The 15,176-nt window shown below is 40.5% G+C and overlaps 3 protein-coding genes across 3 annotated transcripts; 1 reads left to right on the forward strand and 2 right to left on the reverse strand.

Annotated features, from left to right (window-relative positions):
• Positions 313–8,672, forward strand: LOC110429708 (prolyl endopeptidase-like). Its single transcript, XM_021446083.1, has 12 exons — positions 313–564; positions 636–855; positions 1,144–1,344; positions 1,454–1,524; positions 2,835–2,994; positions 3,182–3,775; positions 3,952–4,332; positions 5,189–5,264; positions 6,525–6,588; positions 7,143–7,278; positions 8,026–8,139; positions 8,219–8,672. The coding sequence occupies exons 1-12, from the start codon at positions 332–334 to the stop codon at positions 8,282–8,284; spliced, it is 2,316 nt and encodes a 771-aa protein (XP_021301758.1). The 5' UTR covers positions 313–331; the 3' UTR covers positions 8,285–8,672.
• On the reverse strand, positions 10,624–13,337 carry LOC110437590. The gene is made up of 2 exons (XM_021466067.1): positions 12,861–13,337; positions 10,624–10,686 (listed from the first exon to the last, which is right to left on the reverse strand). The coding sequence occupies exons 1-2, from the start codon at positions 13,335–13,337 to the stop codon at positions 10,624–10,626; spliced, it is 540 nt and encodes a 179-aa protein (XP_021321742.1).
• Positions 12,571–14,551, reverse strand: LOC8063301. Its single transcript, XM_002443172.2, has 2 exons — positions 14,383–14,551; positions 12,571–13,997 (listed from the first exon to the last, which is right to left on the reverse strand). Exon 2 carries the CDS (start codon positions 13,995–13,997, stop codon positions 13,374–13,376), a length of 624 nt encoding a protein of 207 aa, XP_002443217.2. The 5' UTR covers positions 14,383–14,551; the 3' UTR covers positions 12,571–13,373.

The raw sequence follows: 15,176 nt of genomic DNA on the forward strand, positions 1-15,176 counted from the left end.
ATATGCACCAACAACTACTACTACTTATTGTCTCATAAAAAACTATTAAAACTAATTATGTAGAATTTGTACTTTAAAATATTTTAGAGGACGTTTGGTTGGGGTTGTTAAAGTTTACCATATTGTAGCATTTTTGTTTTATTTGATAATTAGTGTCAATTATAGATTAATTAAGTTTAAAAAGATTATGTTTTTATTTTTATAAATCGTCTATATTTAATATGTATATATATCTAAATATTTGATGAGATGGACGGACGGGGCCTCAGACGCTTATCGTTTTAAACACAGTGTCAACCCCGTAGTCAAGAGGAGTCCCCACCCAGCGGCAATGCTTCTCGTGCATAAATCTGTTCCCCTGGGCCGCCTCCTTCCACGCCGTCCTCTCGAAGCATTTTTCCTCTCGCCGCCGTCTCGCCCCCGCCGCTTCTCGCTCCTCCCGCGCGCTGCCATGGGCTCGGTAGCCGGCGACACCGCCGCCCGACTCGCGTACCCGCCGGCCCGCCGCGACGATTCCGTCGTCGACGACTACCACGGCGTTCGGATCGCGGATCCCTATCGCTGGTAAGCAACCGCGCGCGTTCAGTTTGTAGTCATGTTTCTCTCGCTTTACGGTTGTTCCTTGCGCCGCGCAGGCTGGAGGACCCGGACTCGGAGGAGACGAAGGAGTTCGTGGCGCGGCAGGCGGAGCTGGCGGAGACGGTGCTCGCCGGGTGCCCCGACAGGGAGAACCTGCGCCGCGAGGTCACGCGGCTCTTCGACCACCCGCGCCACGCCGCGCCGTTCCGCCGCGGGAACAAGTACTTCCACTTCCACAACACCGGCCTCCAGGCCCAGAGCGTGCTCTACATGCAGGTATGCGTATGCCAGGAACTTTCCTTCACTGGAAGTGGAGCACTGCGCCGCACGGTATCGGGCATAATTTGGTTGGGTTAAGGCAAAATAATTGGTTAAGCTTATTTGCTTGGATCACATAAGTAAAATCGTGTTACATTTCTTCGGGATAAATCTATTTTTATCTTATCTGATTATTACAATGGGGTGTTAAAATTGTTGAGGCTAATGCAAATTGTTATAATTTTTAGTATGCTTATGGTGAGACTAATGGGTCTATATCTGCCATATGCTATGTTGACATTGCAGGATGATTTGGACGGGAAGGAAGAGGTTCTTTTGGATCCAAATACTCTAAGCAAGGATGGAACAATTGCTCTTTCAACATATTCTATTAGCAAGGATGGAAACTACATTGCTTATGGGCTAAGTGAAAGTGGTAGTGATTGGGTCTCTATTCATGTGAAGAGCATCACTAACAAGCAGCCTATGCCTGATAAATTGTCCTGGGTATTGCAACTTGCCACTAGACTGCCAAAGGCTTAGTTTTCCTTTGTGCTACAATAGTGCTTCTTGGTTCTTCTAAACCAAGTCTTTTCTATTGCTGGACTGGATGCAGGTAAAGTTCTCATCTATCAGCTGGACTCATGACGGGAAAGGTTTTTTCTATGGTCGGTATCCAGCACCTAGGTAGGCCTATTGATTTTCCCTTTATCTTCAACTACAACTGCCTTTTTCCAGCAGCCTGCTATTATGAATTTCCCTTATTGATAGCTAATGCAATGTGACAAAGCCCAGATTGCTTGGGAGTAAAAGGCTTGCGGTAATGCAATATGAAAAAAATCGATAAAAGACAACCCAAGCCAATTCAAGATGTTGCAATTGATGTATAAACTTAGATATACTCCCTCCGTCCTAAATTAATTGTCGTTTTTGGTTTCCGTGCCACAAGTTTGACTCGATTTATAGAAAATACGTACAATACTTAAATCTTCAAATAAATTTGTTAAAAAACTAGATTCGAAGATCTTTTCAATTATACTAATTATGTATTATAGGTATTAATATTTTTTAATATATATTTAGTCAAAGTTGTTTCTCGGGAAGTGCAAATGACAGTTATTTTGGGATGGAGGGAGTAGTGTTCTCTGTTGTTTGCGTTGTTAGCCTCACCTTGATCTGAATGCTAGCTCTGCAATCACCAAAGGAAAACATAAGAGTACTCTTGGAGGAGAGTTCTCTACGAGCATCGGTTTAACAAACCTTAGCAACTCAGGCCCTGTTTGAATGCAATGCTGTATGACCTGTTGTTGCTTGGGGACATGTTTGGAATGGCTGTTTTTTGGTTGTGTCACAACTCCCATGTGAATTTCTGGCTATGATATGCATCCAACGGGCTTACCTTTTGCTCTCAAATTGGTTGAAACAGTTCTAATTGATTTTAATATATATTTCTCTGCATGGATTGCTTGATTTATCCAGTTTCTAGTTCTTTTGGCATTGCTTAATAGTGAGTTTGGGTACCTTTGGGGGCGAGTATCTCTCTCTTCAATACAAAATATATGCAGCTCTCCTGCATACTCAAGGAAAACAATGCTCTTTTGGCATTTCCGCACCTCTTCGTCACTTCATGTGGATAGCCACCTGTCCTCAGCTCTGGGACTCTGTGTGGCTAATTCTTATGCTTCTATTAATCTCTTTTATATCTAATTTATTTACCTTGAGAATAGTCAAGCAAAGTCAAAGATTTGTTACTAGCCAATTTAGAATAGACTTTTCACAAATATTTAATGTTAAAACTAGCAACTAAGCTTGTCTGTTGTTAAATATCTCCATTGCTTATCATCCTCATCTGTAAATAATTCCTCTTTTAAGTTTCTGGTTTGAATTGGTCTGATCTCATCTGTTTGCTCTGAAGCACTTGGAGCAGCATCATATGTTGTGTTTGGAATGTTCCCATCATGTGTTTTTTCTTTTTTTTTTCTCACTTGTTTCTGTAGAGGAGGGGAAGTGGATGCTGGAACTGAGACAAACATCAATCTTAATCATCAGATATATTACCATGTTTTGGGATCTGATCAGTCAGAGGATGTATTGTGCTGGAAAGATCCTGAACACCCAAAGTATACCTTTGGTGCTTCAGTCACTGAAGATGGAAAGGTAACCCACTGTTGCTCATGTCATTTATATAAGGATCTTGTAATAAAAATAAAAATTATATGTAGTTTGCATGTTGATTTGGAAGAACAGAGGGACTACAAACAAATATTTTCATCTTTCATGATTGAACCTTCTCAAAGTTTTTTTGATTGCATAGAAAAAATTCTGAACATTGTGTTTTTGACAGTACATCATATTGGGCATCTATGAAGGTTGTGACCCTGTCAACAAATTATACTATTGTGAAATTTCTTCTCTTCCTCGAGGAATAGAGGGCTTCAGAGAGACACAGGAATTACTTCCATTTGTCAAGCTTATTGACAATTTTGATGCTCAATATGAAGTTGTGGCCAATGATGGTGATGAATTTACATTTTTGACCAATAAAAGTGCCCCTAAGAATAAGCTGGTAAGGGTAAATATCAAAAACCCAGAGCTGTGGACAGATGTTCTTCCAGAGCATGAAAAAGATGTGCTCGAGTCAGCCGACGCCGTTAACAATAACCAACTGTTGGTGTGTTATATGTCAGATGTTAAGCATATTCTGCAGATAAGAGACCTTAGAACTGGAAACTTTATTCATCAGTTGCCTCTGGAGATTGGTGCTGTTTCAGAGATCTCGTGCAGACGGGAAGACAAGGAAGTATTTATTGGCTTCACAAGCTTTCTTTCTCCAGGCATTATTTTCAGGTGTAACTTAGCACCTACCATCCCTGAAATGAAGATGTTTCGAGAAATTTCAGTTCCTGGATTTGATCGCACAAGTTTTGAAGTTAAGCAGGTAGATATCTTACCTGTGCATTCTGCATTCTATTATGGTTCATACATAAGTAACTTGAACTTGCATCAAAAGTAGTTTTGCTGTTAGGTTCATTAGCTTTTCTTTTCGCTGGTACAAATAATATTCTTTTTGTATGTAATGTTTTTATTTTCCACTATATCTCTTATTATCCTTAGGTTTTTGTCCCTAGCAAGGATGGAACCATAATTCCCATGTTCATAATGTCAAAGAAAGATATCAATCTTAATGGATCGCATCCAACTTTGCTATATGGTTATGGAGGATTCAACATAAGCATAACACCTTCATTCAGTGTTAGTCGTGTTGTGCTATGCAAGAACATGGGTTTCGTTGTCTGTGTAGCAAACATTCGAGGTGGTGGAGAGTACGGGGAGGAGTGGCACAAAGCTGGAGCACTTGCAATGAAACAAAATTGTTTTGATGACTTTGCTGCCTGCGGGGAATTCCTCATTTCTAGTGGTTACACCAGTTCCAATCGTTTATGTATTGAAGGCGGAAGCAATGGTGGTCTTCTGGTTGCTGCTTCTGTTAATCAGGTAATATGGTATAAACTCTTATTTTATATACAATGTATTGTGACTGTTGAAGTATGATCTGAATTCTAATGTGAATCTTGTGGGTATGCTTGGCGGGCCCACGGTTTGGGTTATTTGCTTAGCAGATTTGTTTCCGTATTTGATTGCAGTTAGTCTACCCTATATGTACATCTTGTAAGCCGCATGGAAAGAGCAGGCAACTCATTGTATTCCATGGGTTTTGTAATTTCTCATATAGTGAAGATTGCCGGTTGGTGCCTGTGATTTTTTACTGCAAGGGTTTTCCATAAAATATGTCTCATGTTCAATCTCGATTGGGATTATTTGCTAACAGACCCAGGTGCCGTCGGCTGGCTGGGTCATGAGTCATGCCATGGGCTAGGGTGTTTTATGGGTGAAAAAGTTTTTGGGTACTATAGCATTTTTGTTAGGCTTAGTTAGGCATGAGTCATGACCACATGAGATAAGATAGGATTAGGAAGTTAGAGAATAAAGCAGAAGGAAATATTCTTTATATCTGTATTGCCTTTGGCTATAAACATAAGGCTATGTAGTCATTATCATCAAGGATAAGTGGTTCCTACTCACCCTGCCCCCTGCCCCCTTTAAGCTAGGGTTCACACGGGTAGTGTTCATCTGAGCAGTGCCACACTGGTCTTCCCCGTGTCAGCCACCATATAGTTGGGCCATGATGCTCCTCCTCCAAACCCTCTCACTGCTGCTTCCTATGACCTACTCCCTCCTGTGCTCAAGCACATAACACAATACTTCATGGACTTGTTTTTTTTTGTGTGTTATTATTACAATGCAGTATTTGTGCTGCCATGCATTAACTTAACTACTCATACTATTGCAGAGGCCTGATCTCTTCGGGTGTGCTCTCGCTCATGTTGGCGTCATGGACATGCTCCGTTTTCACAAGTTTACAATTGGTATGTTCAAATAAAATCAAATAATCCCTCTAAAAGTTGTTCTTAGTACACACCAATGTTTTCAAGACGTCCGATTAATCGCGATTAATCGCGACTAATCGTCCTGGACGGACCAGGCCTCCGACTTGGCCAGAACTACCAGGAAACTGGTCGTCCGATTAGTCGTCGACTAGTCACGATTAATCGTCCGTCCAGGTTGTCTGGCGTCCAGTCAGGAGATGGTCCAGTCAGTAGATGGGCTGCATCTCAGAGTTGGGCCTAGCTTGCTGCCTTATATTTTGACCCAAGCCCATTAGGGTTTATGTTATCTACCCCTCACTCATTTCAGCACAACACATTCACTCCTCTCCTCTCCTCTCCTCTCCTCTCCTCCCTTCTGTCTCCCAGCTTCTCCTCCCTCCCTTCCTCCCTTCCAGCTGCCCTCCCTCTCTTCCTTGCGGCTGCTGCTGCAAGCGTGCAGCTGTGCAAGGGAGGAGGACTGCACGACGAAGATGCTCCTTTTAAGCGTGCAGTGTGCAGCAGCCAGCAAGACAAGAAAGGGCTCTGCAGCAGCCAGGTAAGTGGCCAGCTGACCTATCTAGACTCTAGAGCCTAGAACATGTATATATATATGGTATAATGTGTATTGCATATAGCTACATAATATATATGGTATATATCAGTCCCCATATGTAGGGGACGACTAGGACGACCAGGGGACTTGTCCAGGGTCGATTAATCGTCCTGGACGACAACTAATCGTCCTGGACGACCTGGATGGTCCCCCAGCGTCCAGACACGACCAGCCGTCTTGAAAACATTGGTACACACGCACAAGCAGACGCAGACATGCATGCACGGAAGTTGTAGGAATTCATGTGTCAGTCTTAACTCTTAAGTATAGCTTTGGCTTCTGTGCTGGTGGTGCTCGTGGTTGAAGGAATTCATCTGCTTCTGTTGCACAGCCTATGCACCATCCTCCCAAGCACCAGTTTCTGCTCTGCATCATTTGTGTTTTCTCCCATTCCACCTCCAACATATCCAACAGGATCCCATGTGCTGAACTGCTGCTAAGAAGGGACATTAGGGGTTTTCTGAACCTGTCACATTTCTTGACTGTGTTTGCTCAGTAACAAGATATATGGGAATGCAAACCCAGAGAGTCGTAATAGCTAAGGGTGCCATTTGTACTTTCCCATTTATTTTTCAATTCTGCTTTTGATTAGCTATGTATCCTCTTACCTGTATATGGTCATAAATATTGTTTATTGTTTTGTATAGGTCATGCCTGGACTACAGACTATGGTTGTTCAGATAAGGAAGAAGAGTTCCAGTGGCTCATTAAGTATGGATGTGTATTTGAGTTGCTGTTTTACTTTTCTACCAACATTGGACTGATTACTGCACTATTGAGAAAATCATTAGGTCACATTATTGACTTCAAATAAAAAAATACAATCTTACAGCTGTCAGGGTTAGTTATGCAGGTTTGCTAGGGATACATCATGTGTTTTTTTGTTAATGCTTCCATATTTACTCTATATTTTCATAGGCTAAATCGAATTTGCTATGTCTCTGTATACATAAGGACATTATTAAATTGATTGTTGGCATCATATTCCTGATGAAATTATTTCTCTCAGATTTTCTGTCAGAGGAATGCCACAGTCCAAAACAATTAAGTTTTTTTCTCGAAAACCCAAAACAATTAAGTTGGATGACCTGCTATTGTTTTGGTGCTTCACCTGATTATTATTTTAGTGCTTGACTAGTTGACCTGACTGTTCTTTTCTTTTCCTTTATTAAACAATAATTACATTTGCTTTTGTCCTTAGATTTAGTCTACTGAATTTATCCTGATCCCCTTTTGCAATTTGCTGCCCTAATGAACATAAACAGATATTCTCCCCTTCATAATGTACGGAGACCTTGGGAGCAAAGCTCTGGTAACCACTGCCAGTATCCAGCAACCATGTTGTTGACAGCTGATCATGATGATCGCGTTGTGCCGTTGCATTCACTGAAGTTATTAGCAGTAAGTTCATTTCTGTATTATGTCCTGAGTTCTCATTTGAAACGAAAACATGCAGTCCTCAACCAAGAATCAGACTTCAGTTGCCAATTAGCATTCTATTCATAGCTGTAGATTCAACAAACAGTTATCCTATATATGTTAGTGGTGCAGCAAGAAACTGACCTTTTTCATCGTGGAAAACCTTTTATCAACCTTTGTGATATGCCCAGGGGTCAGGAGTGGTTCTATATGTATTTGGTACTAGTATAAATTATTTGCTCATTAGGTGGTGTGTGGCACCTATCTCAGCAACATGATATCAATCTTAAGATAAGCTGATTGCCTTAACATAGATGATAGATAGTCTATATAACAGATAGCCAGGGATTATATTTGTTTGAAGTTAGATTCAGTGGTGAAGTCGATCTCTTTGTAAAGCCAATCTCTAATGAGACTTTAGTATCAACATAGGCAGCCCACGGCAACAAGTCTGTGAGTTGCACATGGCTTGGCCACTATGCCAACAGATGAGCTTTCCATCAGTTTGGGTTTCTGATGCTCTTCCTATTTTGGAGCCCATTTAGTTTTTGGCATGCCTGCTGTTGGTTTGCTTTTTCTGATTTTATCAGCAATGGCTTACTGTTCAATGAATGTTTAACCTTACTTTAATCTTCTTTTGTTGCTTATACTACGTAATTTGAGATTCTTCAATCCGTTCTAATCTGTTTGCCTTTTCTGCTCTTACTATGCTGCCATCGCCATTCATAGACGTTGCAGCATGTCCTGTGTACCAGCACTGAGGACATCCTGCAGACAAATCCAATAATTGGTCGCATTGACCGGAAGTCAGGGCATGGAGCTGGCAGGCCAACTCAAAAACTGGTTTGTGCAGCTGCTTCTCTGAATACTTCTTTGGCTTACACTCAACAGTTTATTTGATATACTGCCTTATAAATTTCAGATTGATGAAGCTGCAGACAGATATAGCTTTATGGCAAAGATGTTAGGGGCATCGTGGACTGAATAGTTTATTTTGTCCAGCTTATTGTGGAGATGGTGAGCAAGATTACGCTATGCAGTCAAAGTAAAGTGGCAGGGAAAGTTACATTGCTTATGTTTTGCTCTTAGCTTGGATTATCACCAACCAGATAGTTGTAGGGGTTTATGCTTCGGGTTGAGATAAGGGTTCAGGAACATTGTCATGGCTGATATTGGCGTGCTTTTTATATATTTTTTGATTTTTTGCACCCTATATATTACTACTACATCCCAAATTATAATATCTAGAAATGTTGAAACGTCTTATAATTTGGAAAGGAGGGAGTATTTGTGACTGGAGGAAGTATTAGGACTTTCTAATGGAAGGTTGTTTGGAAAAGGAGATAAATGGAAAATGGACGCAGGACCTTGAACAATTTCGAGCAGTATGCATTTGAAACCCTGCTTGCAATTCAATTGGAGGTGGCTTGCTCAACTGTTCCAGTTGCTATCCAACTCAGTTTCAACGAGTTATCGAAAAAAAAAGTTAAGTCTCAACGTTAGCTTAAAGACCTGTATAAAGAAAAACTTAGCTTCAACATTAAGGCCCTGTTTGGTATAGTTCGGCTTTGTAGTCCACCTTAGTTCTGAAATTTGTATACTGAAATGTGAAATCAATATTTAGACATTTTTACTAGAACAGATAGAAAATAGTTGAAGCAAGCAAATTAGATCCGCTCAGCTCCAGTTCCATAGGTTGTAGTAGTATGGTGGTCTCCGGCCAAAAGGTTCAACCTTGTTTGAGGATAAGAAAAAAAGGAAAGAACTTTATTTTTGGCTATCCAATATTTGTTTAGGTTTGTTTTTTGCCATGCACTTTCTAAAACCATAAATATTTTATTGTAGAGCTATAAATATTGGACAAACTTGGGTGCCTCTAACTAGTCCCAAAGGTTGTTCCAAAAAAACACTAGTCCCAAAGGTAGTTTTGTATTATATTAAAAAATACAAATCATTTATTTTGGAAATTCATAATTTGTTTTGCAAAAAAAATATGAAACCAATACTTAATTTTATATTTAAAAAATGTGTCTATTGTTGCTATAGAGTTATTTGGATCTTATTTTGTAGTTGTTTATAGTGTTTTATTGCTCATTGTAATGGACATTATTCATTCAAATTGCCATTTTACGCTATACTAAACCTTATGATCAAGATCAACCATGATAACCTATAATCAAAACAGAGTACCAAATAGGGAGTTTATAGTCACTAATTTTTTAGGACTAGGCATACATAGTTACGATGGCTAAATTTATTTAATTTATAACATGGAGTGTGGCGTCTTCTTGATCTTATTAAGGCCTCTTTGGATTATAATTAACTATAGTCTGATTCTTGGTGGTCACTCGCTCCTATTAGGGTGCAAATGCGATGTTACTTCTATTTTTTTAACTTTGTGATTTTTACTCTAGTGCCAACTGCTATATTTTTTATCTGATTCTTGTGGTGATCGAGCTGATTTTTGACACTGCACCACATGGCCTGGATACTCATCCAAACGCCTGTTCGTTTGGCAGAAAAGTTATGGCTGAAAATACAATTCATTGATTTATTATGAGAGAAAAACACTACTGAATGGTCCGCTATTGGTTCTCTTGGCCAATCTTACAAGTAGTATAGTGAAAAATGATGATAGATAAGTAATGAGCATGTTAGAGCAATGCAACACTATGAATATGAACAAATAAAATATCAATGACTCCAAATAGAGCGAATAGGAACAAACAAAATACCAATTACTCCAAATAGAGCACCAATAGATGGATTGTATTTCTACTTTTCTAGAAAAGAAGATAGTATTTATAACGAATGATTTTTTTTAAATAACGAGTTCTTATTTTTCTAGAAAAATATAAAACCACCTTTAAAATCATATAACTAGACGGCCAAATTTGTTTGTTATTTGATAGTCTAGTGGTCAATTTTTATTTTTAGAGTTGTATGGCTAAAAAAATATGAAAAATAGTAAGATGGACTAAATAGAATAATCTAAAAAAGTGCTAATTTCATTCCTTAAATTTTGTGAGCAAGATCATAATGACTATGACGACAACTATGCCTGAACATGTGGATGGTGACGCCAGGACAAAATAGGATGACTTGTCAGCCAAGTTTATGCATTTATCCCTCCCTGGGGCTCTCAACCACTTAGGTTGAGAGAACTCATCTTCCTATTGTAACTGACCACCGAATCTCTACTCTTAAAAAGCCAATACAGGGGATGTCAACACCACTCCAAGTGCCTCTTCAACATGCCCGCAGAGGAAGATGCTAGCGTAGGTTCTATAGCAAGTGATGCTTGATTGACTGCACGGACAGGAGCGGTCAGCCGCCATGCTGGGCGATGTACATTTCCATGATGAGGACTTCAACCAATGCTGCAGAAACCTGATAGCAGACAGACATGCAAGTGAACAGTCATTGCTCGTGCCTTGACGTGTGCAGGATTGCAGTCTATAAAAAAGCAGCCCTGCTCTATGCAAGGAACATATATTTCTTTCATAGGTGTTACTGGAAAATACATAGGATCATGTGAATCTTGAAACCCATTGGGGCATGTACTCAGGTCTCTGCAAAAAAAATCAGGGAAACTACTTGATTACTTGATTAATAGAGATATTACAGGAGTTGCATTGATCCGTTTAGAAGAAGTGGGATATTTTCTTTGTATTTTTTTAGATAAGGGATATATATAAATATGTGGCCTCTACATCCGAGGATGTACACAACCAAATTTATTCGTCTCGTCAATTCTGACCAAATTGTGCAATTAGTTTTTATTTTCGTCTATATTTAATACTTTATACATACATCTAAAGATTCGATGTGATGAGAAATCTGTAAAAATATAATTTTTTTTAAATTAAATAAGGCCTTACCTAACTACCGCCGATGGAAATCAATCTTGTGACCAGCGCCTGGCTGTATCTCGCGGGAAGTCACTGCGCGTGAGACAAAATTATATTTAATTTCCGCGGCCTTGTTTAGTTCATGAAGGTATGATAATCATTGTCTAACTATTCAAAAGATTTGTCTCGTCAATTCGGACCAAACTGTACAATTAGTTTTTATTTATATTTATATTTAATACTCTATGTATATGTAACGGAGAATCTAAAAAATTTTGTAAATTTTTTTTAACTACACAAGGACAAGGCCGCAGTAGGAGATGGCAGCAGCTCTGGCAGGCAGCACCAATCACATCAGCACAGGCCCGGTTCACGCTGGCACTAGCTCTCGCAGTACGACGTCCATTCAGGCCTGCTTGAGTTCGTGAATTTTTTTTCTGGATTGTTACCGTAGCATTTTTGTTTGTTTATGATAAATATTATTTAATCATAGATTAACTAGAGTTAAAAGATTCATCTCGCGGTTTACAGGCAAATTGTGTAATTAGTTTTTGTTTTCGTTTATATTTAATGCTTTATACATGTACAGCAAGATTCGATGTGACGGAAAATCTTAAAAAATTTTGCGAACTAAACAAGGCCTCAGCTACCTTGCAGTATAGCAGACGACAGCACTTAGAAGGAGGCGAAGCAAAGAGAAACCCGCCATGATGGGGGCGGGGAACCTTAACCCGCCATGGATCATGGCGGGGCACACGTCTGCTGTTGCATGCCACGTGGCAGTTTTATCTCGCCGCCATGCATGGCGGGTATAGTTCATTTGTCTCGTCATGTATGGTGACGGAGCCAAACGGATTAGTATTAAAAATAATTTCAAAATTGGATCAAATTTGAAATATGTTTCAAATTTAGGCTAAAAATAAAAAAAAATCCCCAGTGAATAGCAAGCCAAGCAGCCATCACCCACCACCTGCCGGAGGCTTGAGTGTGATCCGTGAGGAGCAACCGAGCATATAGAGCAGCGGCAGTGGCACGATTGCCTAGTCAGTCATGGTAGCACTAACCCTAGTCACGCACTCACGCGTCTGGCGTGGACGAAGTCAGTGAGCAAGGGTACCCCTGGGGGGAGGGGGCCGGGGCAGTCGGCCAAGATTTGCCAGCGGTGAGCCCCTAACTCCGCCATAGCTTTTGATTTAGCTTGTGCATAGAGTTCACCTCAGCTAAGAGCATCTCCAGCAGTACTACCTAAAACAGACTACTTATTTCTCTATTTAGGTAGCCACCTATTCTCAGAGTAGCTATTTTTTTTTCTCTCGTCTTCAGCAGTACTACCTAAAACAAGCTACCTATTTTATTTTCTCACAAATACATATTGCCCTCTCTATGATCTTCATTTCACCTCTACAATTTAACCAAAAGTATCTCAAACACAAATAAAACTCATAGTTCAAACATAATTATTCAAAGTAGGATATTACAAAGTTCAAATTGAGTTCAAAACGAGTGGACATAATCTAAATCTCATAGTTCAAAATAGCCCACACAACGGAGATAATCTAAATCTCACTATGACGAACCATGACGTGCCCACAAATGTTCCATTAAATCATCACGAAGTTGCTCATGAATTGTTCGGTCTTCAATCTCATTATGTATACGCAAGAAGTCACTCAAAACGAGTGGGTCACGATGATAATCCTCTGGCCTTAACACCTCACCACCATCTTGATCATAGTCAAAATCCTCTTCCTCAGCCCCCTTCTCATTTTCTATGATCATGTTGTGCAAAATAACAGCGGCGGTCATGATGTACCAAATGGTATCCTTGTCCCACATCCTACAAGGTCCTCTCACCATGGCAAACCTAGACTGAAGAACTCCAAATGCTCTCTCTACATCCTTCCTCACAGATTCTTGTGCTTGTGTGAAGTGAATTTTTTTGTTGCCTTGTGGGTTTCGAAAACTCTTCACAAAAGTAGCCCATGAAGGATAAATGCCATCAGCTAGGTAGTATCCCATATTGTATTTGTTGCCATTCACAAAGTACTCAACAGGAGGAGAAGTTCCAGATTTTAACCTTTGGAATAGTGGTGATCGCAGCAATACATTGATGTCATTGAGCGAGCCCGGTAGTCCAAAAAAGGAGTGCCAAATCCATAAATCTTGAGAAGCCACGGCTTCAAGGATCATTGTAGGACCATCAGCATGTCCTTCATAGTATCCTTTTCAACCTGTAGGACAATTCTTCCATCGCCAATGCATACAATCTATGCAACCCAGCATGCCTGGCCATCCTCTCCTTTCATTTGAGGCCAAAAGCTTCCCTATGTCATCATCATTTGGAGGTCTCAAGTACTGATCTCCAAAGACATCTACTACAGCTGTAACAAAATGCTTGAAGGCCTCAATCATTGTGCTTTCTGCTATTCTCACTACCTCATCCATTGAATCGGCTGGTATACGAATTGCACCAACCACCTTCTGCAATGCAGTGGCACCAAGTAGCCCTACAACATTTGGCCTTTGCCTGAAATAGTCATCATGAGCTTCTACACCTTCAACAATCCGCAAAAATAGATTTCTTGACATCCGAAACCTTCTCCTGAAAAATTTATCATTGTACACTAGTACATCTGCAAAATAGTCGGCAACAAGTCTCAAATTGCCACCATGTATGTCTCTGTAAACAACCTCACGTCCATGGACTGATCCACGTCGCCTCTTCTTCCTTCTCTCATCTTCCTCATCAATTGCAATCAAGCTCAAGATAAGAGCATCATCATCAGACTCATCATCGTCTTCGAAGAATTGGTTCATAATGTTATCTTCATCGTCATCAAACAAAACCATCTACAAGTTGCCATAGTTTGACATAGGAAATTATTCAGATAGGTTGATACAAAATGTTGCTATAGTTTGATAGAGAATGTTTCATGAGATACAAACTACTTTATCTGTAGACAAATATTTTATTTCTCAAGTCTGACAGTACATATTGACACAAGGGAAAGATTATATTTGCACTGAATTAAGAAAATCATCTCGTGCATTATTTATGTCAATGAACAAGGAAATATGCAATCCTCCATATCTGAGATGACTAAACTATGAGAACAAATGAAATTTCTAGTCACAGCCTCATAGGATTACACCAGCTAGTTCACTGAAACATAGGAACTGCAGAAGGTAGCACGTTTCTTGTGCACATATCAAATTTTATTCAGATAACTCATACCTTGTGCTTGGTCTGGAGGTGGTGGAGCTCAGGGCAAGGGCACAGAGGGAGGAAGGATGCGCCGGTGAGGAGCAGGGGCACAGGAGGGATGAAGTGCGGCGCCGGTGAGGAGCAAGGGCGCGGCTTTCTTCCCGGCGCGGCCTTCTTCAGATCCGGTGGACGATGGTGCAGGCCGAGTCACATGGAGGGCGACACCGGCGAGATCTTCTGGCGGACGACGTCGCGGGCCGAGTCGGAGGAGCACGGGTGGTGCCAAGGAGGTCAAGGGGTGGCACCGGAGAGGTCTTCCCAGCGCCGGTGGACGAGCACGGCTGCAACCCTATTCCTAGCGGCAGCGAACGGACTCGTGTGGGGAAGACTCGAGACCGCGCGGGTGGGGGAAACCACCGAACAGATTTTTAGCTGGCCATCTGTTGGCCCAACACATCTAGGTAGTGGGAGGGCAAATTTGTTGGGCCAACAAATTTAGGTAGGCTGATAGATAGTCTGTTAGAGTGTATTTTTTTGTCTTCACTACCTAAATATAGGATAGGTAGTATGTTTAGGTAGCCTATTGGAGATGCTCTAAGGCCTTGTTTAGTTCACCCCAAAACCAAAAACTTTTCAAGATTCTCCGTCACATCGAATCTTGTGGCACATGCATGGAGCACTAAATATAGATGAAAACAAAAACTAATTACATAGTTTATCTGTAATCACGAGACGAATCTTTTAAGTCTAGTTAAACAATGTTTGTCAAATAAAAATAAAAAATGCTACAGTGTCAAAATCCAAAATTTTTTCGGATCTAAACA

This window comes from Sorghum bicolor, chromosome 8, assembly GCF_000003195.3.
Source record: "Sorghum bicolor cultivar BTx623 chromosome 8, Sorghum_bicolor_NCBIv3, whole genome shotgun sequence".
In the NCBI taxonomy this organism is placed as follows: Eukaryota; Viridiplantae; Streptophyta; class Magnoliopsida; order Poales; family Poaceae; genus Sorghum; species Sorghum bicolor.

What these genes read in the sequence shown, in the direction of transcription:
- LOC110429708 (XM_021446083.1), top strand. Translation starts at nt 332, where the DNA reads ATGCTTCTCGTGCATAAATCTGTTCCCCTGGGCCGCCTCCTTCCACGC. An exon ending in ATTCACTGAAGTTATTAGCA is followed by an intron (nt 7,279 to 8,025) that starts GTAAGTTCATTT and finishes CGCCATTCATAG; the next exon opens with ACGTTGCAGCATGTCCTGTG. An exon ending in GCAGGCCAACTCAAAAACTG is followed by an intron (nt 8,140 to 8,218) that starts GTTTGTGCAGCT and finishes TATAAATTTCAG; the next exon opens with ATTGATGAAGCTGCAGACAG.
- LOC110437590 (XM_021466067.1), bottom strand. Translation starts at nt 13,337, where the DNA reads ATGATCCTTGAAGCCGTGGCTTCTCAAGATTTATGGATTTGGCACTCC. An exon ending in ATGATCAAGATGGTGGTGAG is followed by an intron (nt 10,687 to 12,860) that starts GTGTTAAGGCCA and finishes GTCTGCTATCAG; the next exon opens with GTTTCTGCAGCATTGGTTGA.
- LOC8063301 (XM_002443172.2), bottom strand. Translation starts at nt 13,997, where the DNA reads ATGGTTTTGTTTGATGACGATGAAGATAACATTATGAACCAATTCTTC.